Source organism: Carassius auratus, chromosome 14, assembly GCF_003368295.1.
Source record: "Carassius auratus strain Wakin chromosome 14, ASM336829v1, whole genome shotgun sequence".
NCBI lineage: Eukaryota > Metazoa > Chordata > Actinopteri > Cypriniformes > Cyprinidae > Carassius > Carassius auratus.
The window spans coordinates 4,497,646-4,521,786 of record NC_039256.1 but is presented as its reverse complement, the minus strand read 5'-3'; the positions used below and the strand labels follow the sequence as shown (position 1 = coordinate 4,521,786).

The following is a 24,141-nucleotide window of genomic DNA, read 5'->3' as shown; positions in this document are numbered from 1 at the left end:
AATGTTAATTTTATGTATTAGAATTAAAACAAAACATATTTCAGGTTGTGTGAAATGAATATAGAATATAAAAAGGTTCGCTTTTTTTTTATAAAAAAATGTTCAATGATATTCTACATTTTTTAGATGCACCTTTAGTCCATATTCCTGCAAGTGGTCAATACTAGATAAGCATGTAGATTTGGGCAGGTGTGTTGATGTGCTCTTGGTCGTGATGTCATACATTACCATAATAATTTAGGAATTAAGTGTGTTTCCAGCCTAAATGTCTCGTGCGATACTCTTCCTCATTACAAAGTTAATCTGACACTGCTAAATTGCACTGTCAATTTTGTTGTTCTTTATATTGTGGTTTTCTCATCTTTGTCCTTATCCAGACCCAAAGCCGCCATTCTCCCCGATCCCGTCTGTTCTGCCTCCCAGCCTTCCTTGGCCTGTCATTATCGGCATCCCGGCAGGAGTGATCTTCATTCTGGGCACCATCCTGCTCTGGTTCTGCCAGTCCAAAAAGCATTGTTCCTCAGGAGCCATAATCTCAGCCCAGACCTTACCCAATGGCCACCGGCAGCCACCTAGAGAGCGGGCGCTCGCGGCTGCCGATAAAGACTGCATCGGCTCTGTCACCTACGAGGAGTATTTGGCTCAACAGCAACAACAACAGCTTCTGCTGGCCCAAGCTGCTCCCAAAGTCTATCCAAAGATCTATTCAGACATTCACACACACACCCACTCACACGTGGACGGCAAAATTCACCAGCACCAACACATCCACTACCAATGTTAGCCTTCATACTTACAGTACTCTGGTTCATTCTTCACATATCTCTTCAGTCTCTGACCAAACATTTTGTCACCAAAATAGGGCAGCATTTTGGCCAGAATGGGCAAGGGCTTTCTCAAACAAACATTTCTGCTCAAAACCTAGTGAATGGAAAGACAATTGAGCCACGTTGTTGCAGTCTAACCAGTCCCTCGCTCTGAATACCGCAAGCATAAAGACATTATGAACAGTAGGGTGGAAAAGGGCAAGGCTAGCGAACAAATGACGATATTTGAGTCTGTTTTGAAATGGAGAAATGTTTTCGCAGAAACTGCTGACAGAGTAAACACTTTTGCAGATTTGTATGGGACAAAAGACACAAATGTATTGTCTCTTCAATTCGCTTTCAAACTGCTGATGCTACGGTGTTTTAGAACGATTTTTTCATAAGCCCATTGACTATTCTTGTGGATGGGGCCAAAAGGATTTTTTTGGATTCTCACCAAATCTCCGCGAAACATTCGTTTGCATGCATAAGAAAATAGTTTGCAGATATTGAGAGATCCCATTAAAGTTTATTTCCTGTAACGGTTTATATCTTTAAAGACCGCCTGAATGCATGAGAGCGTATGTGCGTGTTGTTTTTGCAGGTATGGTATATACCATGTTTCAACTTTAAGAAATGGTGTAGGTTCAATCTAGTTTTCTAACTGTATCTTTAATGGGAAAAGAGAATATCCTTGAGCTCTGGTTATATCGTAACTAAAGATATGATGAGATTTTGACATTGTGTGTACTGGCAAGGGTTCCTTGTGTTTTCATTAACTTTGTGCTTTTATTTTCAGGGCCTGGTCTGAATAACCAGAGGTACCGCAATCCCATAGTTCCCCTATGGCCTTGTTTTTTTTTTTTTTTTTTTTTTTCGTTTATGTGAAAGAGGAGTTGTATTTTCATAAGCTTGACCACTATAATGAAGACTGTGTAAAATGCCTTTGACTGCTCATGTAATGGCTCCCCTTTAATATTTACAGAAGTGAGTCAGAGTTTCAAAAACAAACGTTAGACTGAAACTCATTGTCCGTGCATGTGTTTACCGTGTTGTTCATGATAAAAGGTCGATCCTGAAAGGACTGCGGGAATACAGGAATGCACTGCTAGCTACTTCAGCATAACATTTTTTTGTAATTCATTGCCCCTGTTATTTTAAGAAAGCCAGCCAAAAGAGGAAACCTTGTCAAACTTTAGTGATTCTAACATAGTTAATTTATTTGTAAGCAATGTTTTGATGCTTTGAATTGGGCATTATCTAGATGTTTTAAACCAAATATGAGTATACTTAGCATTGTCTTCCCTTAGCTGCAGTGTAAGCTATGTAGCATACAGTATATCAAGCGTTAAATATTTATGTGCTGTGGGGGGGAAAAAATAACACAATGGTCCTATAATTAGTTATCTCTGTATGGACAATCTTGTACAGTCTGGCCTGTTTTTATGTAATATATATATATATATATATATATATATATATATATATATATATATATATGTTTGTCACATTGAAACATTAAAATCATTTTATAATTATCATAAAATGATAAAGCTCTTGTTCACCAGGTATGAAAATGTGTTGAGTGTCATTTTCTTTGGAAGTCACAAAATGTCTGCTGTTACAAATTTAACAACTTGTATCTTTATTTGGAATAGCATTAAATTTGTCTAATTTTATACATACTTCCTTGGAGTAACAAAATATTATACAAAAGCCACAACATTAAAACCACCTGTCTAATATTGTGCAGGTGCTGCCAAAACAGCTCTGATGTGTTGAGGGAATGACTGCACATGACCTCTGAACATGTCCTGCGAAGATTAGCCAATGCTATCTCGCGACCAATTCGTACGTATTTTATGATGTGGCTTATTCGTACGAATTTGTACGACCTCACTCATACGATTTTATATGATTTGTCTAAACCCCAGTGACGGTTAGGTTTAGGGGAAGGGTTAGGTGTAGGTCATTCGTACAAATTCATACGAATTGTGCAACCTGTAAAATACATACGATTTGGCAAAATGTTATGAATTTGTACGAGTGTGGTCGTACGAATTCGTACGAATAAGCCACTTCGTGAAAAATGTACTAATTGCCGTGAGATCGGGTTGGATTAGCAGCGGATCCTTAAAAGGATTAGTTCACTTCCAAAATTAAATTTCCTGATAATTTACTCGCCTCTATGTCATCCAAAATGTTCATGTCTTTCTTCATTCAAAAAGAAATTAAGGTTTTTGAGGAAAAATTTATTTTATATACTTAAGTGGGATCCAGTGGGTTGAAGGTCCTAACTGCAGTTTCATTGCAGCTTCAAATGGCTCTACATGATCTCAGCCAAAGAATAACTGTCTTATCTAGCGAAACGATCTGTCATTTTCTAAAAAATAAAAATGTATATGCTTTTTGGAAAGTTTGCACGTAACTAAGGTAGAAGTGCCAACCCAATGTTTTCAAAGCGAAGTGCAAAGAAAGTCAAATACCCTTTACAAAAAAAGGTAAAACAACGACCTCGGATGAAGTTGGATGAGAAAATGAAATATCTGATATTCAGATATATATCTGATGTTCTGATATGCTGATTTGATGCTTAAGAAACATTTCTTATTATTATCAATCATTGTGCTGCTTAAAGGGATAGTTCACCCAAAAAAAACATTTAAATTTTACCTCCGTTCATCTTCTGAACACAGTTTAAGATATTTTAGATTTAGTCTGAGCTTTCTGTCCCTCCATTGAAGCTGTGTAAACGGTATACTGTCCATGTCCAGAAAGGTAAGAAAAACATCTTCAAAGGAGTCCATGTGACATCAGAGGTTCAGTTAGAATTTGTTGAAGCATCAAAAATACATATTGGTCCAAAAATAGCAAAAACTACAACTTCATTCAGCATTGTCTTCTCTTCCGTGTCTGTTGTGAGAGAGTTCAAAACAAAGCAGTTTGTGATATCCAGTTCACAAACGAATCATTCGATGTAACCGGATCTTTTTGAACCAGTTCACCAAATCTAACTGAATCGTTTGAAATGCTTCGCGTCTCCAATACGCATTAATCCATAAATTACTTAAGCTGTTACCTTTTTTGATATGGCTGACACTCCCTCTGAGTTAAAACAAACCAATATCCCGGAGTAATTCATGTACTCAAACAGTACACTGACTTAACTGCTGTGAAGAGAGAACTGAAGATGAACACCGAGCCGAGCCAGATAACGAACAAAACATTGACTCGTTCACGAGTCAAGAACCAGTTGCATTGGTTTTCGGATCACCAGTGCTTCTTTCGGACAGTTCGATTCAATAAACTGGTTGAAGAAAACGGTTCACCGGTTCTTTTGCTCTTGACCTAATGGCGTCATTGGCAATGATTGCCCTTGATTCAAGCTTTCTGTTTACCCGCGCTCATAACATTAGCACAGAATCAGTTCAGAATCAATCACCAAAAGAATCAGTTCTTTTCTCTGTGTCAGTCTGCTCCATGCTGAATCACACAACACATGCGCAGAATCATCAGCTCCTTGATTCTAGAATCAGACGTGTCTGACAGAAATAGTTCTTGACTCGTGAATGTGTCAGTCATTCGTTCGTTATCTTGTTCATCTCGGTGTTTGTCTTCAGTTCTCTCTTCACAGCAGTTCAGTCAGTGTACTGTCTGAATAAATTAATTACTCCGGGATATTGGTTTGTTTGAGTGATTCATTCGTGAACCGGATATCACTAAACTGCAGTGTTTTGAAATCTCACAACAGACCAGAAGAGAAGAAAATGCTGAATAAAGTCATAGTTTTTGCTTTTTTTGTATTTTCGATGCTTCAAAAAATTCTAACTGACCCTCTGATGTCACATGGACTACTTTGATGATGTTTTTCTTACCTTTCTGGACATGGACAGTATACCTGACTATATCTAAAATATCTTAAACTGTGTTCCGAAGATAAACGGAGGTCTCACGAGTTTGGAACGACAAGAGGGTGAGTCATTAATGACATAATTTTCCTTTTTGGGTGAACTAACCCTTTAATATATAGATTTACTTAATTTTAGTGTATCATCATAAATGTCCTTGCAGTCACTTCATCATAATGTGTCCTTGCTGATTAAAGTAGCCCATTAATTTCTTAAAAAAATAAAATGACCCTAAGATTTTGAATGGTAGTTTATATATAGTAGGTGAGTAGCACATAGCTCTAGATAATGTTGACATTTAATTGACAATGCTTTGTTTCTTCACCATTATGGTCATTAGTTGTTTATTATTTTATTTTATATAACATTTTTATTATTTTGTTATGTCACCAGTATTTAAATTAATATGATGATAAATGATCTCTCTGTGTTTAAATTATGTAATTATACACCTCAAAATGTTTTATGCACAGTATTTAATGAATTATTTGGTGTTCTTTTATTTACAGTTGATTTAATCTAAGGCTGCGATTTGCAAGTCAATATAGTTTACAGTAAAATCAGGTAATTAAGCAATGTATACTAAATATTAAACTAATTATTAAATCTAATTTCACTCAAATATTAGTGTAAGTTCATTGCACTTACAAAAACTTTTTATGCAAATTCAAAGACAGATCAGTGAAGTAAATGTTAAACTGAAGTGTTACATTATGTATTTTGTGTTTTTTTCACAAAAAAAATAGGGATTTAGATTTAATAGGGTTTCTGTTATCTGTGGTTTGGGGGTTACAGCAGAATAAAGCTAAAGAGCCTGTGTTTAAGTCAAGGATGAGCAGAGAAACATTAATCTTATGCTGTTGCTTTATGTAAAGGCACTTTCTGATGCAGTGATAAGTTCTTTGCTAATTTCATTATTGCATGTATGTATGCTGTTAAATCAGATTAATTAAATGAGTTAAATCAGTGGTTTTATAGTTAATTCAGTAAAAAAAAATATATATATATATATATATATATATATATATATATATATATATATATATATATATATGTATATGTATATATGTATGTATATATTCTGTTTTAGTGGACTCAAATTAAATTAATTCCCAGAACAATTCTACTCACATTATTAACACAGCATAAATATTAGTGCCCTTTCAAGGGAACTTTGAACTGTGTCCTCTAGGGGTCGCTATGGGTGGAATACCTCGTCATGACCCGTGTCTAAAGCATACAATGAAAAAACACCAATGAGTTGGTCGGCGACAGCCTCTGACGTAACTACCGGTGGTGACTATAAACAGGCGACAGGAGAACACGTCATTCTCTTCTTCGTCTTCACTGACTGTTCTGTTTGAACCGTGCATCTGAAAGAACTGGTAAGAGTGAGCTTTCTCTGTCTGTCATGGTGACTACTAGCAAGCATTTAGACAATGTGTGCATCCATGTCAGCGTTATTTGACCCGATGACACACACAATCTTTGCGTCATTGAGGCATGGAGGAGGCATGGAGGAGAATGGAGGAGAATGATCTCGTGAGAATTAAAGGTGGATCTGTCTGAATGGTTTAGAGAGGGACTTTCCCTTTCATGATCGTTGGCAGTGGACGAGAGAGAGCCTCGGTAGGATGATGTTATATCTTTAACACTTTCTGATACTGAGGTTAGTGCTCTGCTGGGTTTTTACCCAGGAAAAGCAGGAGATATTTGAGGATGGTGAAGAAGCTGAGGCTGAGCCTTCTCAATCCTCCTGCCCTGCGTATGTAGAGCTGTTGGAGTTTATGGATCGCGCCACGGCAAAGTTGGACTTGCCATGGAAGCGCGCTAACAAGCATATCAGACTGATCTGCTAAGAGACCAGGATAGAGGTGATTATTATCATTAAGACAGTGATCGAGAAGTTCAGGGAGACGAAGGCATGCTCCACTGCTTTCAGACCCTTCGTTCCACTAAGGTCCAGGTCTGAGCCCGAACAACATAGGGGTCCTGGCCTGTCTCGATCTGAGGATCAAAGACGGACACAGAAGGCTAGTGTCTCGACTCGCGCTCCTCCCCCAGGGTATGTAACCCTTTCTGTATATACTGTATATACTTCTGTATATGGAAAATCCATGCTATGGTAAGTGTGCACGTGATGTCGTTGTGCACTTTCTGAAATCCACACTGTGGTAAGTTTGCAAGCTAGTATTGTGGATTCTTTCTAAAATCCTATTTGTTGAGGCGTGGTTATTTCGGGCCATCTCTTGAGTTCATCTTGGGCGCCACTCCACCTATGTATCCTGAGATACCTATCTAAACAGGTTGTTGCTACTAGAGATCTGTTGAGACAGCTCCTTCAGCAAGCTTATGCAGAAGCAAGAAGTATCCCCTGTGTGGCAGGCAAGACTTAGCATAGAATGCTAGGTTCTCAGCTCTATCCCTTTAATGGAATCATTCCTGATTCCAAGCCTTCAGCTCTACCCCGGGCCGAGGCCCTAACAATTAAGTTGGGTATGTAGGCCTTTGGCCGTAAGGGGTACTGTCACAAACGGCTGTCTAAACGTTCCAGGGGCAACTCAGATGGAAATGGTAGAGTTGGTACTTAGTGTTCGCCATGATTTTGGCCTGCACTCCCCTCAGCATGGCGGCGTGGGTATACAGTTCCCCATGGCGATCCCTAGAGGACGCAGTTTGAAGTTCTCTTGAAAGGGACATCTCAGGTTACAAATGTAGGAAACGAGACACTGCATCCTCTAGCTCCTTGCCATGCTTTGGACGCATGTTTCAGATGAGGAAGTCAATGAAGTGTTCTCCCTGTGCCTGTTTATAGCCCTGGCGGTAGTGACATCAGAGGCTGTCGCCGGCCAAATCATTGGTGTTTTTTCAATGTTTGCTTCAGACACGGGTCACGATAATCTGTTCCCCCCATAGCGACCCCTAGAGGACACAGTGTCTCGTTGGGGAACCATGGTTACATTTGTAAGCGGAGACGTTTTTGTTGTTATTTTTGTTGTTGTTTAAATTAAATGGTAATTTGCTAATTTAAGACAATGATTTTCCTTAAATAAAATACATTAACACGATAGTATTACTGTACCGTACTGTAAATGCATTTTGTTAAATGCTGTGTTATTTACAGTAGCAGTTGATGATTCACAGTACTTTTGTTAATTTATAGCCTTACTGACAACCTAAATTGTCAGTAAGTTACTGTAAATTTTACAATATTTTTTTCTAGTGTTGATTTTTTATTATTATTAAAAGATTATTATAAAGTATTATGAATTATTTTTAATTCATTATATTTTAGTGTAATACTATACACTGAAAAAAAGGCTTATCATAGTATTTTTGTCTTGTTTCTAGTCAAAATATTTAACAATTCTTAACTCAAGATTCTTTTACTAGATAAGCTAAATGACTTATGATATTTAGTCTTGTTTCTAGGGGAAAAAAACTAAACTAAGTGCATTTTGCTTAAAACAAGTAAATGTATCTGCAAGTGGGTTAACTAAAATACTTTTGTTTTATAGAATATTTTACTTAGCCCATTGGCAGATAATTTTACCTGTTTTAAGCAAAATACACTTAATTTACTGTACTTTTTCCCCCTGGAAACAAGACTAAATATCTTAAGTCATTTGGCTTATATAGGAAAGGTATCTTGATTGAATTTTTATTTTATGTATTTTTATTGATTTATATATATATATATATATATATATATATATATATATATATATATATATATATATATATATATATAAATTATTATTATTTATTTTTTTATTTTTACTAGAAACAAGACAAAAATACTAAGCAAGATGAGTCATTTTTTGCAGTGTAAATATATATATATATATATATATATATATATATATATATATATATATATATATATATATATATATATATATATAGCCATTGCAAATTGAGCATTTGTATGCTTAAGATCAGGAAGGATTTGGCGTAATCAGGAAGCTAAAATACCACACAGCTTTGAAAGCACTACCGCTGCTTCTCAATCGCTTCATTCTGCTCCTGCAGTTCTTCATGTATAGCGATGAGTGAGCGTCTTCAATGAGGCACAGAAACCGTGAGTGTCTATAAGACCAACACCTGGGAATACCTGGCTGATTCTTTCAATGAATGAACTCTCTGTTTGCTTTCCTCCTTATTCAAACAGTCATAATGGCTCCCTCAACAACAAAGCTGCCATTTGAAAGAGTGTAAAAAACACACACACACACACACACACCCGCTCTCGTTGCCAGTGGCTCTCCTTAAATGTTTACCTTGCGTACAAAAAGAAAAAGATGCAGAGAGCGAGAGGAGGGACAAAAAAAAGTGTCTGTGATATGGGACCAGAGCCAAAGCCTTTAAAGTCCGCCACAGAACCATGACAAAAGCAGCTTAATCTCGGTGTTGTCTTTCGGCCTTTCTTTACACATCCTGCCAAGCTGCCTTAGAGGAAAGGAATCTTTCTACAGCCCCGCTGACATCATGAAAGCCCGGGATGAAATCAGGGTCATCAAAGCCATTCACATGTGGGACATCTGTGCAAGTGTGTTAAAACATACGAGCGCTGTGCTTTTCCAACCCCTACCTGTCCATCTTTTCCTTCAGACCACCTCTGAAGCCACAACAGACATCTGAAATGCCTCGATCTATAATACAGATGCTTATCATCCTAGGCAATTGGGAGAAACGTGCCAACAATTAAACAGGAAGTTCCATAAAGCCATTCACACAGATAAAACCCCCTTTAGCACCTTGAAAGAAACCAGAGGATTCGGCGTGGAGGAAGTGCCGTCATTGTGTTTGACAGGTGTTACCACACACTGTTTGCATTAAATGCGACCATCCAAGGGCATCCTCATCGTTTAACTTATTTCCTGTAATTATTCACAGGACAGCAGGTCATGACCGGCCGCATTGTGAAATTACAATATCATTAATCACAGCTGTGGCTAGAATGAGTAGTTGATGACGTGGGGCCGATTCATGACTGTGTTGATAACTAACATTGACGTTTGTGCTGTGTGGAACAAGGTCAATTTTAAATGTTGACATCTTTTTGTTGTCATTTCAGGCTAAAGTAGTCTACACCTTACCAAAGTTTAATTCGGGAATTCTGTTTCTCAAGAAAATTGCTTCTGTGTTTACTCTGACAGAAAAGATGCTTAACTTAGCCTAATAAAAGCTTAGCTAACTTAGCCTAATACAAATCAATAAATTATATTGTACCTGCTTTGGTTAAGCGTTTCAATATGTTGGGGTCAGAAGCATGGAACATAAATCACTTCATTACCGCTGAAAGCACAAAGACTCTCTCTGTTTTAACGTTGGACAATCACTTATGCCAACTCTCAAACTGTTTTCTTTATCTCATTTAAGCAGCACAACTCATTTGTACACCCTGGGGCTGTACAAAGGAAGTCTGATTTATATTTTTCTCAGGCTTCGTGATACAATGACAGCCTGCCCGAGGGCTGAATTTCTCTCTCGCTGGACCCGGTACAGGAAATTACCCTAAATCCCTCTGAAGCCCTGGAGTTCAGGCACATTTCACATGTACAATACTGTCTGTTCGCACCTCGCCCCTCTTAGAGAGCTGGATGTCTTGACAAAACAGACGTACTGTTGGAAACGGTTGCACTGGGCAACTCAAGAAACACACGACACAAGACGGTGAATTACCAGCCGGGGCAGATCACGGCAGGCCGAGTGATGATAATCGCTCTCCATTCACATGCATCACCTGCCATGTTTTGGATGAAGCATGAAATCCCTAACAGAGAAAGAGAGAGAGAGAGAATGAATGAGGAGTATAGATAAATAACTCAAGACACTGAAAACTCTTTATTATTTTAAAATACTAATAATCAATTAACAGCCTACTTAATACTACTAATAAAGTATGTGTTTTAATGACTAATTATTGAAGTTATTAATACCTTCTTATTATATACTTACTGTATTTAGTACTATTATTATTATCATTATCAGTAGTAGTACTAGTTTTTTATAATCAGTTATTAATCACTTTTGTTATTGTTAATGACAAAAAAAAAATAATACAAATAACAAAAATACATGATAGGAAAAATTAAAATTTAAATATAGGAATGAAAGGTAATTCAAAATAATAATAAATACTAACATGCAAATCTACCAAACTGTTAATTGCAAAAAGTGTTAGCAATTACTAATATCTACCTATATAATTAAACGTATTAACCTAACAAAGTATTATTTGTTCTAAAAAAAGATATATTAAAAAAGTATTAGTTATTTATTAAATAAATATATAATTATTGAATGAATTAATCTATGAATAATTTATAAACAATGTATTTTAATAATCTTTCTCCACATATTACGTTTTAACCAAAAGTAATAGTGATTTAATTATGCATTAGGTACTTGAGGGACTTTGATTTATACCATATGAAAAAATAATTTAAAACAGTAATAGTAATAGTCTTCGTAATAGTGTATAGTTTTTTTTTTTTTTTTTTTTTTTTTATTAGTGATGTTCCCTGAAGATATAAATGATCATATGTGGGTCTTTTCATGGACTGATTATCTACCTGTCAGCTAAGTGGAGTATTCAGTTTATGGTATGTGGTATGAAATATGAGGCTCATCATGTGGTTTCATGTGTTTCTGTCAAGCTTTAGGGGTTTAAATGATTCAGTGATTCAGTGGTGCCTGACACATAGTTTCCTAATGTTCCTGTTGGTAATGTATTTGTCTCTTGACATGCATTACATCTAAATATTCCCCTCCGTTTACCCTGGCTCAGTGCAAATAACTCAACTTCACTGCCATTTCAATTCAGATTCAGATTCTGTAATGTAAAACATAAAGTCGATATTTTTTGAGAGTTCCAGCTAGAATAACACTGTAATTAGGGCTTGATGTCACTGCTTTTATTCTGGCTGGTGGCTAGCATGTTGTGTGTCAGTCTGACGATTCATTGCGTGTGTCGGCGTCTTTGATGTGGTGCTTGAGTGTCGTGTTTGCTAACATACTGCCATGATGATGTTATTTCTTCTGTGGTTACTGGATGACAGTTTCATTTCTTTTTTCACTCTGTGATTTTTGTGTGGCATGTTTTTGAAAATTTCACTCTTTCTTCATTGTAATTTTCTTCACAGCTCATGTGTTTTCTACACTAATCTCAAGACTGCTTGATATATGTCTGTAATGAATGTGTTTTCACTTACAACTATTTCAAAAAAAACTACAAAAAGGTACTTTATAAATCACATTGTATATCATAAGTACTATGATATTACCATGTGATACTATCACTATACCATTGTACCAACACAGTAATGTTTTATGTGTGTATCTCATTATCCGAGTTCAACTAACATGTTCAGAATAAGACTTTACTGCTTTCCATATACTAGACAGAAAACCCTGTCTGAAAAAGAAGTGTTCAACTTGTGCTGCTAATCTTAGAAGTTATAATATAATATTAATGAGAAAGGAGACTTGTAAGTGTACTTAGTGTACTTAAAGAGAGTACAAATTAAAAGTGCTACCTTAAAACATTTAAAATAAGTGTTTTTATTAATAGGCTACTCTTTTGTCATGCTATAAAGTACAGTTAATTAGATAAGATGACTAATATACTAAATCAGATTCTTGATTATAATTGTAACTGTTGTGTTATATAATATATTTTTTCAGTACATTCAGCAGTATACTTTAACAATATTTCAGTGACAAATTTCATATAAAGGTGTACTTAGGACCTGCTTAGATGTTAAACACACACACACACACACACACACACACACACAGCTAGTTGTAAAGGGACTGGCCTACCTACTATTGTGGTATGCAAAAATAAAGAAATAAGCACTTATAAATAAATATAGAAATATAAACATTTCTGCATTTTTACCTCACTTTTGTGTAATACATTGTGTCTTTTGGTGGTATAAAATAAGCCTAGGTCCAGATTCTTCTGGTTCAGTTGTCACACTGGAAAATAAATATTGAGCACATGTAAGTGCATTTTGGGATGCAGTGTACCACACAAAAACATTCACAACATTCACATAATCTGCATAGATTATAGTATGCGTAGCATATGGTAGTTTGCTATTCCAAAAATAGTGAGTCTTTTCCATACTGTCTCTCACATTCACTGTCAACTTCATCCTAATAGTGAAATTACACAACTGCATGTCTTTTAATGAAGCGCATAATGCATCCTCAACGTCTGTTCAACACAGTTAGACCACTGTTCAATCATGCCACTGCTTTAACAAAGTTCATAAGGCAAACATATGTGACCAGGCATTCAATTACAGCCATTTAATCGAGCTATAGTTAGCCATTTGAAACTTTATGCCCAACCGCTGCTTGATTTGTGGTGATGCAATGAAATGCACAAAACCACCACCATTCCAGTCACCTTGAAAATCGACTAGCCCACCACATTTAGTGCTATATAAGCTGTGTACAATTGTTGAAATTTTGCAGTTTCAGTCCCAGAGATGGAGTTGGGGAGAGGTGAGTCCTCCTGATAGCCTGTTTCTCTGCATATGGATGGCTAATGAGTTCCAGGTGTGTGTGTGTGCCAAAGTCTCAGATGAACCTATTATAACATTCATACTGCACTTCATACGCACGGGACCTTAAGCTCCCCCTACTGAATCCAAACATGCCACTTTAATAAGTGAGGCAGGCCTAATTCAGTTCTGTCTTCATTACTTTTAACTTTATCAAACTGTTGAAGGGTCTGTGCACACCGGTACGGCTTCATCTGGGATTTCTTGTGAGTTTCTTTTACATTCCAAAGAGGTGAGCAGCCTGGAAACTTAACTGCCTCCAACAAGGTTTTTTTTTTTTCTCCTTCAGTCGTAGTAATTGTGGGAAGTGATTATTGTAAACACACACACGCTCACTCACAGTACTCCATATGAAAGTACACCACCACATCAGGAGAAAACGGCAACCAGATGTGCTGTTAGCAGAATGACCAGAGGAAACACAGACTATTAAAGGTAGAGTGAGAAGAAGTGTAATATGAAGTGATGCATAGTGCACAGCAAATCACTAGAACATTTTGCATTTACTGGATGCACCATATACAGCATGCACCATATATACTATAGGCTATATATGTGTGTGTGTGTGTGTGTGTGTACACGCTTGCATATAAATGTCCATATATATAATAGAACTCCTATGTATAATTAAACTCCTACTGGTCAAATTTACATAGGAACAATAAGGATGTTTGCATTAAAAACATGGTTTATTTAGAATAAGAAACTATGTAACTGTTGGTTTAAATAAGACAAAACCATACAATTACGTAATCACCTGCGTCTGCGGCTTTAAAAACATTTGTCTTCTTAATATCCTGTCCCCTTGAGACATTCACTTCCTAAACGAATCAAAGACAAACTTTTAAGGAGCTGTACTCAGCGTAATTGTGCCATCTTTCTCAGCAGCTTGTGCAACATGGCAGATATGACAGTGGAACAATCTCTCCTGTCTTTTGATCATTCAAGGCCCTCAAGGAATAACCGTCTCTTCTTTCACTGCACACTTTACGCTGTCACAGCTCTTCAGGTTTACTGAGAGCTAAAGTGTTCATCAGCTCTACTGCATGCAGTCACTAGATTTATAAGAATTGTTTTTTAGACTATATAAAATATTTGGAGTACCTTGTGGCATTTGACATTTGAAGGTGCTGGAACTCATTTAGCTTCTTGCGGTTTTTCCATAAGTAATAAGAGCTCTGGGACTGCAGCAGGAAGGAGCGCTGCGACTGTAAATATTCCTCATTTACTTGTTCCTCTATGGGCATTATGGCTAGTTTTCCAAATGTTACATTAGATTAGCCTACACCCTGGCCGTGAGACCAGCAGGGGAGTGACCAACAGTGCTGTTTGCCAAGTCAAGCATTGCTGTTACTATTGTTTAAACTTGTAGTTGAGGGTTTGTTCAAATATTTAAAGGCATCATTCACCCAGAAATTATAATTCTGTCATTCACTCAACCTTTATGACTTTCCTTTGTCAGTAGAACACAAAAGAGTTTTATTTAATTTATTTTTTAAACTATGAAAGTCGGTGCAGTCCATTATTGGAACATTTTGGAACCCATTGACCTTTGTTTCACATATGACAAAAATATTTTTAATAGTTATAAACCGGTATACATAAATTTCAACATGCTTAAAAGTGAAAATAAATAAATAAATAAATAAATAAATAAATAAATAAATATATATATCGTTGTAAGGACTAAAACATTAATATTCTATTTCAGTTTGATTATGTAAACTGAATGTTGCCCCATCGGAAAAAAAAATATGATTTTTGCCTGCTGGATGATAAAGCTCTAACAAACTCTCTTAAAAATCGAATAAACTTACACTCAAGGTGGGACTTTGACCTTTTAATCCTAAAGACTTTAGCATTAGCAAGTTTCGAGCAGGCCTTCAGTTAGTCCTTGTTTGCTCATATTTATCTGGTAGTGTGAAATATGTACACAGACATTTTCCATACACAGCCCACCTCCAAACCCCAGCTGATTTGTTTGGTTGAACCCAAGATTTGATTAGATGACTCTCACAACTTCATCTTTGATGAGATACCAAGATAACAAACAAGAAACAACAGAAAAACCCAAACAAACTCAAGCCATATTATCAGATGCATCATTTTAATCAATGCGAACAAGGTTTGAACACCTCAGTACAATGGCATCAGTGTGTTCGAGGAAACATGCTGCAGAGAACGCTCTGGATCGGATTAACAGCACATGCTGCTAACACAATGCGAGTCATGCGCTAAAATGGTATATTAAAATTCACACTCACAAACTGTTCAACGAGGGTCTGTGATTAATTACTACAATACATTTATGGAAACAAAAGCACAGATGTTCACTGTTCATTAGCATTAATGCATTGCGGCATCATAACAGAGTCAGTTACAGGTCAGCACTGCACTGTGTTTGACTACAGGCCTGGATAGTGATTACATTAATAGGCCTGATGCCTTTTGCCTAAAAGTATCCGGTAAAAATAGCACAGCTTTGTGACATATGAGATTATGAGATGTGATTATCCGTATTGCTTTTGGACCGGAGTGTATGTCATGGTGGGGGTCCCAGGGAGGACACAGAGCCGTATTTGTAGGCCGAGGGTAATTTGAACACAGGCGTTTCCCATGCTGACTCTCTGCGGTAGGCCACATTATGGGATGGATTCATCACCGGCTCCCGTAGACCAATGGAGAATTGCCTACTGCAAGAGATAATTCTCCTGTTACTCTGGGTGTCCATATTTAGATAGAATAGTATTCCAGGATACAAGACAGTGGAGTCATTCTTTAGTGGTAGAAATACCTGACAGTGGCGCTGAATGGTGCTGAATGGCTACCCATAGGGCTCTGACTTGATGCTCTGTGAAGAACTGAACCTAAATGGAGGAGACCATTCATTGCAGAACAAAGTATATAGAGACACTGTATAAATGGGCTGTTGATATCATTGAGAAATGACATGTCAAAAGTGCTATCCACTCTTTTTAGAGGAATATATCTGCCAATGGGAAAATGTAATTTGTATTATCAAAACCAATTGCTTTTTAATGAAAGTTTGTAAATACAGTGTTTAGTCTTTTATTAAATGGATTGAAGTATTGATATGACAGTTATTTAGCATGAAACAATTAGCATTCTGTCTGCTCTCTTAGGTAATTGTTGGTTTATGTAAACATGCATCAGATAAATGTCTTCGGTTATTGTTTTACACAGGGTTTGTGTGTGTGTGTGTGCGTGTGTGTGTGTGTGTGTGTGTGTGTGTGTGTGTGTGTGTGTGCGTGTGTGTGTGTTTTGTCAGATTTCATGAGTTAAATGGACTGTAGTTCAACTTGAAACAACTGCATTCTGTTTCAATCAGTTGCCATTTGAACACAAGTGTACATGTATATATAGAAATACTCACTGTAGTTAGTGTTATTGTAGAGACATTTGATTGATATATTTTAGACATATTTTCCAACTAACAGTCCAAAACAGTATAACCCAATTAATGTGTTTTAATCTCTTACAACAGATTATTAAATAAAACTTTCCCCCTTTTTTTTATTACAGTTTTCACTATATCATTGTTAGTTTTATTTTATTTATTTACTAGTTTCTGTTTATTTTGTTTTTATGTTAGTTTTAGTATTTCATATTTAGTATTTAGATTTTTATTTCTCAGCACTCCCATATAGTGCCATTTTTTCAAGTTTAATACAGACTGAATCTATTTATTAAACCTCGATTTCTGGTTTTGTAACATGGTATTATCATATATCATGTATCACAGACTCCAATAGTGTGTTGCAATTATTATTTTTTACTAGTTTTAGATAATGAAAATGTATTTTACCAAAGTTTATTTATTAAGTTTTTTTTTCAGTAACTGAAAATGTTTGGTTAATAATAGTACTAGGTTGGATTGGTATATTTATTGTAAAGTCTTTTTTTAAAAGACTATTTTGTGTCAAGTTGGTTGCTTTTAATAAATTAGCTAACAATTCTTCTTGAAATGGATAAAATGTAAATATTAAAAACACTGGTTTTTGTTTTGGCCACAACAAGCTGTTAATTATCAGGGGCAAATTGCATAAACATAGTCGTTATTTTAAGACGGTGTCTTAAGAACTAATTCGACCAACTAGTAGTTTGCAAAGAGATAAATGGTATTATTTTATTCAAATTAGATCATTCACACTTTTTATAACTTTTGACCAGCTTTAAAGAAAAAAAATGAGATGACTAACTTTTTAAGACTAGTCTAAGTGGTTTATACAGCCTGCCCCAGCATTGGCCAAGAATATCCACAACACTGAAACAAAAACCAGCAATGATTTTGCAATGACAAACCTATGCGGCAGTCCTTCGGTGAGCTTCTGAGACAAATTCTACTCAGGACTTCTGGCTAGATGGAAAAACAGATATATAATCACAACAGGGCTGTCTATACTCTACAGTAAATGACACAGTATGCAGAAAAATAAATGGAGTTTACTTTGTGAGAGTGCCCCCTGCTGTTGATTTCTATGCTGTCAGCTCTGAGAAAGAACAATCACAATCAATCACAATTAATAATTCAGTGATTAAAGCCCAGACTCTTCTGAGAAAACAGCCATAACAGATAATATTTCATAGACATTCCATGGGAATTAGAAACCATCAAACAAAGTCGGCTGGAATGTAATCAGAAAAGGGATACATTTCTCTATCACGTCAGTTTTGTTCTGTACAGTTGATTATGAAACAGTTTAGTGTTACTGAATCAAATATAAAAAGAGAGAATTATGAACCCATGTGAAATGTGAAACAAAGGGACTTTTAAATGTTGTTCTAAATGTTTACTTACATATGGCAACTTAGTTTAAACCTTCTTTAGAGATGGAAGCTGAACATTTACTCACAGGCTAGCAGAGGACAAGGATCGAGACATCGAGAGTGGGGAAGAATAGGGAATTTTTGTCACTGGGGAGGCTGAAATAAACAGAGGAACAGCACTTCGGAAATGGTATAACTGCTCAGAAAATTGACCGATTTACGAGGGGTAAAATAGTTTGAACTGCTTACAAGACTGTAACAGTCTGAACAATCTGTTAATCTAAAAACAAGCAAGCTAAACGCACCTTGTCTCTGACTCGATGACTGTAAATCTCGGTTGGACTGTAAAGCCAGTCTTGAACTGGAATGATTTCAGAGACACGTGTTACATTAATACAGTACATGTTTACAGTGTTCTCTTCTACGGGTATCACATGTTGTCTTAGAAGAAGACATGCCCCATTTACAGTGGATATGAAAAGCATTCGCTGCCTCTGGCTTTTAATTTCTATTTGAATATATTTTGAATATATTTCCTTTGTAAAGCTGCCTTTTCAGCAGCCATTTCTCCAATCTTCAGTGTCATGATCCTTCACAATTCTTATCACAGTTGAAAACTGATGCTTAATATTTTTTAGGATTCTTTGATGAATAGAAAGTTCATAACAGCATTTTCAAAAGTAGAAATCTTTTGTTATGTTATAAATTTCTTTACTTTCGTTATTGATCAATTTACTGTACCATTTTTTGAATAAAATAATTAAAGAAATAGTTCAACCAAACATGAAAATTTGCTGAAAATGTACTTAGCCTCAATCCACCCAACATGTAGATGAGTGTTTGTTTCTTCATCAGAACATATTTGGATTAATTAAGCATTACATCTGCACGTGAGGAAGTGTTTCTCCAAATCTGCTCTGATGAGGAACAAACTCATCTACATCTTGAATGGCCTGATGGTGAGTCATCTTTCAGTAGATTTATTTATTTATTTTTAATTTTCTGAGTGAGTTGCATTAATGTTTTAAAAAACATTAAGAATAAAGCTCAAATTACCCTGGAGACAAGTAATTTCCATGTATACTAAAGACTGGAACTAGACTGCCATAAAGGATTTGTATTTAATGAGATAGATAATACTAATATAAATCAATGTAACACCTTATGCTATTATAGTTATTATATATATATATATATATATATATATATATATATATATATATATATATATATATATATATATATATATATATATATATATATATATATACACACACACCATATATATACCAATTTACAGAAATGTGATTTCATTTTGATATGAAGGAATATTTTCATTTGATATGAAGGGATATTATCTCTTTTCATTTATTATGTTGACATACCTTTGATTTTGAACAGTCATTTCTAACTTGGATATGTAAGCATTCTGTTCTGAAATTTTCCTGCACAAAATAGAAAACAATAGAAATAATGCAAAAATAAAATAGAAATGGCTGCACTAATGTAGTAATCATACATACTTGGACATCTTCTGCATATCTTGTTGCATTTTCAGTCCATCCTCCTTCATTCTCTCGATCTGTTTTATTTGACATTAATTCGATCTGGATTAACTAAGCCATATTAACATCAACCACATCTACAATTATCCAAGTCTCAGAGCTAGTCCTGTTAAGGACAAGATGCTCTCACCTTCTGCTGATAGTGGGCCAGTAATCTTTTCTGGTGTCTGGCCTGGAATTGTAAAACCTACAAAGCATAATAAATGTGACTTTATGCCTTAAATTCATGATTAACAATAGCCTGCAATCTACTCATTTCATGAATAGTACTACCTTGCTTATCTCTGAGAAGTATTTGACTGCAACTGCACTGATATCTGAGAAAAGCTCTTGCACCTCTGAGCTACTCTGCGAGAACAATACACAGATCACATCTCATTAAAATGAATCTTTATCACACACACACACACACACACACACACACACACACACACACACACACACACACACACACACACACACACACACACACACAAATCTCTTGTATCTTACTTTATCAGACAGTGGGGAGATCTGACACGTTGCTTTGCAAATGAGGCAGACACCCTGTTTTCCTAAAGGGGAAAACAAATACACCCTCTCTGTAGAACGATATTACTTCCAGCAGAGGGAAGTATATGCACACATTTAATTGATGTTCTGACTATTACGTGAAGCCAGCACCATTTATACCATTTTGAAATCTGACAATATATAATTTTAATATAATAAAATGTTACTGTTAAATTATAGTGTCATATATCATATTGATAATTATTATAATTATGTATAATATAATATTATTTATAAATACAATGTAAATAATCATGTTATATATAATGCATAATGTTATTTGAGTGTGCTACCTCTCTGAAAGCAAACATTACAGATGATGTGACCGCAGTTTGTGACAGCCAGCTGACGCTCAGGACCAGGAGACACGAAGCAGGAGTTACAGCAGATCCAGTGAGACATTATTCTGTTTACGTACAACAACATCATCAAAGCTGTGCGCTAAACTAAGCTGAACTGTCTAACTAACATTACATAGCCTTTCTGGTAGTTATTAGGCGCTATACATATCTAAAATTTCTGTAGAGCTGCCTTTAATACCAAAACTGCTGCTTTCACCATGTAGCCTACTGTAAGTTATGCCAGTAAAATGTTGTATGTACCCGTTATTGCCAGAACACTCTCTAGGTAACGTTAGACCACTTATACGGTTTTGAGACACAGCCTATGTGTTGCAAGGGTCACACATATTATTTCATAGCAAACCGATCTATGTTAGTATAATATCGAGTAATTTTTCCCGTTTAAAACACTTTTTTTCTCTACTTCTGAGGGAAGTATGATTGATTTAAAATATGAAAAGAAGACAAACTGATTAAATGAACATCAAACGGGACTAAAAATAGAGGTGGATGTATAGCGTTTGAGCCAACTAACGTCATACAAAATAATGTATAAAATGTCCATGAGGACTTCACGAAAGTCTCTCATAGTTGCTGTGGTCACTAAACTCTAGAATAAAACACATAACGTTACGTTACCTGTAACTGTTTTGCACGTTACCCAAATCTATATCAGTCGCGTGTACATTAAAATTGTATGTTTACTAATTATCATAAAACAGATTAGCAGATTTTCTGACGCTTTTTAAACGACAACGTCACGGTGACGTAATCGCGCACGCGCACTCATTAAAAAAAGACTAAATAAATAAATAAATAAAGCAAATGCTGACCGTAGTTTCATAATCATGATGAATTGAACATTTATTGTTAAAACAATCCAACATAATTTATATGTCTGTTATTGTATCTTCTTCTTTTTTATTTTTTATTTTAGTGTTGATAGTTTTATTGTATTATTAATAATTGTAATAATTAAAGGGGTTGAAATTTCGTTGGAAACTAAATCAAATATGTAGATTTTTAATTGTTTATTTAATTTAATAAATGTGACCCTTGACCACAAAGTCAAATTTTTATTTTTTCGCACCTTCAGATTCCAGATTTTCAAATAGTTGCATCTCGGCCAAATATTTTCCTATCGTAACAAAACATAAATTAAATGCTTATTCATTCAACTATCATATGATGTATAATAATAATAAGAATAATAAAAAGAGACCCTTATGACATTCAAGGTTAAACACACTGTTAGAGTGGAATAGCACACACACACACACACACACACACACACACACACACACACACACACACACACTCATGTTTGTTTTTGTGAAAAGTGGGGACATCCCATAGGCGTAATAGTTTTTACACTGTACAAACTGTATATTCTATGGCCCTACACCAACCCTACACCTAACCATAACCCTCACAGGGAACTTTGTGCATTTTTACTTTCTCAAAAAAAAAAAAACATAAATAAATAAAAAAAAAATCATTCTGTATGGTTTATAAGCGTTTTGAAAAATGGTGACAAGGGTTATGTCCTCATAAGTCACCCTCTCCTTGTAATACCTGTGTCATACCCATGTCATTATACAGAGTTGTGTCCTGATATTTCACAAAAACACACCCACACACACAAATACAAATAATACAATCTGTAGGTTTCTTAAGGCTATATTATTAATTTATTAAAATCAGTTGAACTGATTAGAATGACATGCTCATTGCAGGGTATTGTGCTCAGACGAGTTAATTTAGACTTACACATTTATCAAAATGCTTCAAACAATGTTACAGTAATCCAAACACACATTTAGGCATTTCATAAAGCTAAACCAACTTCTTTTCAATGAGAAAGTTTTTGAGGTTTTTCATTTGCCAGATTCCAACAGAGAGGAGTATTGATGTCTGAATAATGGCCCACCACAAAACGTTTCCATTTGTTTCCTCACTCATTTGGCGAAACTTCTCCTCACGTTCCTGGTTGCAGTAAAATAAACAGATACAAATAGCACATAATCACCAGAGAGTAAGTGCACCTTGGAAAATGTGGACAGATGACACTTGGTCTGGTTCTTATTCTGATCCTGGCAAGCAATTAATATGGTAACATTTTGCTGTCAGACCGTCCTGCCTGTGTTTGCTTACCCTTTGGAAATTTTGCTGCCTGCTAATGTAACGCATCTGGTCAATGAGATGTTGCAAATTGTACTCCATTGCTTTCATGGTGTCTTTTGCCTTTGCAGCATTAGGATCAATGGTATGCTCGCCCATCTGGACATCTAAATGCACTTTCTGTACATAAATAGAAAAGTAAGAGCATGACTAGATGATATTTTAAGGATGTTAAATTTAATATATGAGATCACAGCATTTCACAACTTACCAGACGATCTCCAGCAAACACAGAGAACCTGGTGGAGTTGGACTGCACGCACAAGAAATGTTGACCTGAAGCATGGGATTTAAAGGTGAATTTTCCATATCTCCCAAAGCGTTTTAACAAGACCACCTGCATGTGACAGAATGTATCAGAGGAATCGTTGCAGATGGTAATAATTAAGAGTTTATTGTATGATTCTCATTTATGCATGAAGAGTTGAATGCTTCAGACCGCATTGTTAGGATCTCTCACAGTCACAGTCAGACCAAGGTGTGGGATATTGGTCTTCTTATTTTCATCCCAGTACTCTAGCAGAAAGACGCCTGAAGGGAGGAACATGATACTATAGTCCTTATTACAATGATTTTACAGTACTCCACGACCAGTGTAGCTGCTTTGAGCACTACAGTACCTTTACTCCATGACTCACAAAACTGAATACCCTATTGAAAGCTGCTGGAATACAGAATTAAATGGATCATTTTTATCATTGTGTTGTGATTTAATTCAAGTTTTGTGAAGGGAATAACTATGGTCTGTGCAGGTTCCACAACCATTATATTTCAGTTCCTTTTTAATTGTCAATGCCATGTTATGACAAATTTTATTTACTTGTGATACTACACTTTAATTGAAATTAAACTGAACTACAGTATTTTGGTTCAGTTTAGTAGGTATAAGCCCCCAAATAGTCTCTGACCTAATGTGGTTAACAAGCTGTCATTGTCTTGATAAGAATAAACCAAATGTACACAATTTATCTATGTTTGCCTTTAGAGTTTATCTTGATGTTTGGACTGCATACAAAAAGTAGACATAAATGTCCTACACATATTAAAAGTATGATTCCATTTTCAACCTGGATATTAAATCACCTGTTAGTCTAAGCAGCATGTGAGGAAAAGTGTTCTGGGACTATTTAGGATCAAATAACTGTTTCATATTGTGTAATATAGAGCAAATATGTATAACAGCAAGATTGATCTTCACTGACCTGACACAAGTGTGTCCTCTGGAATCTCCTCAATGATACACTTTTCCTCCTGTTCCCCTAAATCAAAATACATTGCCGGAGCCAAAATGACACAACTGGCTAGCAGCAGGCCTGTCAGCCTCATATACATTGCTGTAAAACAGTTCATTTTTAAGGTAACAAAGCTACAGATAATAATAACAGGACACTAGTAAAGCTTTATGTTCTCAGCAGGTTTAG

General features: G+C 35.7%; 3 protein-coding genes across 5 annotated transcripts in view; 1 reads left to right on the top strand and 2 right to left on the bottom strand.

Moving 5' to 3' along the window:
* Window positions 1-2,177, top strand: part of fgfrl1a (fibroblast growth factor receptor like 1a) — a 59,572-nt gene extending 57,395 nt beyond the window's left edge. For both annotated transcript variants that reach the window (XM_026279648.1, XM_026279649.1), the window contains exon 7: window positions 378-2,177. In XM_026279648.1, the coding sequence (XP_026135433.1) occupies window positions 378-784 (407 nt within the window). In that variant the 3' untranslated portion in view covers window positions 785-2,177. The remainder of the gene's footprint in view (window positions 1-377) is intronic.
* A 13,204-nt stretch (window positions 2,178-15,381) lies between these two features.
* On the bottom strand, window positions 15,382-21,303 carry rnf212 (ring finger protein 212). 2 transcript variants are annotated; one of them, XM_026279646.1, is made up of 13 exons: window positions 21,179-21,303; window positions 20,492-20,604; window positions 20,139-20,200; window positions 19,920-19,994; window positions 19,777-19,833; window positions 19,605-19,663; window positions 19,467-19,526; window positions 18,387-18,442; window positions 18,168-18,237; window positions 17,762-17,804; window positions 17,617-17,671; window positions 16,088-16,160; window positions 15,382-15,986 (listed from the first exon to the last, which is right to left on the bottom strand). In XM_026279646.1, exons 2-13 carry the CDS (start codon window positions 20,598-20,600, stop codon window positions 15,836-15,838), a joined length of 870 nt encoding a protein of 289 aa, XP_026135431.1. In that variant the 5' UTR covers window positions 20,601-20,604; window positions 21,179-21,303; the 3' UTR covers window positions 15,382-15,835. The 2 variants fall into 2 exon arrangements, with proteins under 2 accessions (XP_026135431.1, XP_026135432.1); XM_026279647.1 differs by lacking the exon at window positions 20,139-20,200 and having other exon boundaries at window positions 21,179-21,287.
* Window positions 21,304-22,225: 922 nt separating this feature from the next.
* LOC113114450 (transmembrane emp24 domain-containing protein 11) lies at window positions 22,226-24,141 on the bottom strand. The gene is made up of 5 exons (XM_026281383.1): window positions 23,923-24,141; window positions 23,160-23,251; window positions 22,932-23,057; window positions 22,694-22,840; window positions 22,226-22,525 (listed from the first exon to the last, which is right to left on the bottom strand). Exons 1-5 carry the CDS (start codon window positions 24,068-24,070, stop codon window positions 22,376-22,378), a joined length of 663 nt encoding a protein of 220 aa, XP_026137168.1. The 5' UTR covers window positions 24,071-24,141; the 3' UTR covers window positions 22,226-22,375.

Coding starts and splice junctions, on each gene's coding strand:
- rnf212 (XM_026279646.1), bottom strand. CDS start 20,600: ATGTCTCACTGGATCTGCTGTAACTCCTGCTTCGTGTCTCCTGGTCCT. Junction 20,201..20,491: donor TAATGTTTGCTTTCAGAGAG/GTAGCACACTCA, acceptor TTTCCCCTTTAG/GAAAACAGGGTGTCTGCCTC. Junction 17,805..18,167: donor TCCTTGTCCTCTGCTAGCCT/GTGAGTAAATGT, acceptor GTTCTTTCTCAG/AGCTGACAGCATAGAAATCA.
- LOC113114450 (XM_026281383.1), bottom strand. CDS start 24,070: ATGAACTGTTTTACAGCAATGTATATGAGGCTGACAGGCCTGCTGCTA. Junction 23,252..23,922: donor AGAGGACACACTTGTGTCAG/GTCAGTGAAGAT, acceptor TCCTCCCTTCAG/GCGTCTTTCTGCTAGAGTAC. Junction 22,526..22,693: donor GGCAGCAAAATTTCCAAAGG/GTAAGCAAACAC, acceptor TACTGCAACCAG/GAACGTGAGGAGAAGTTTCG.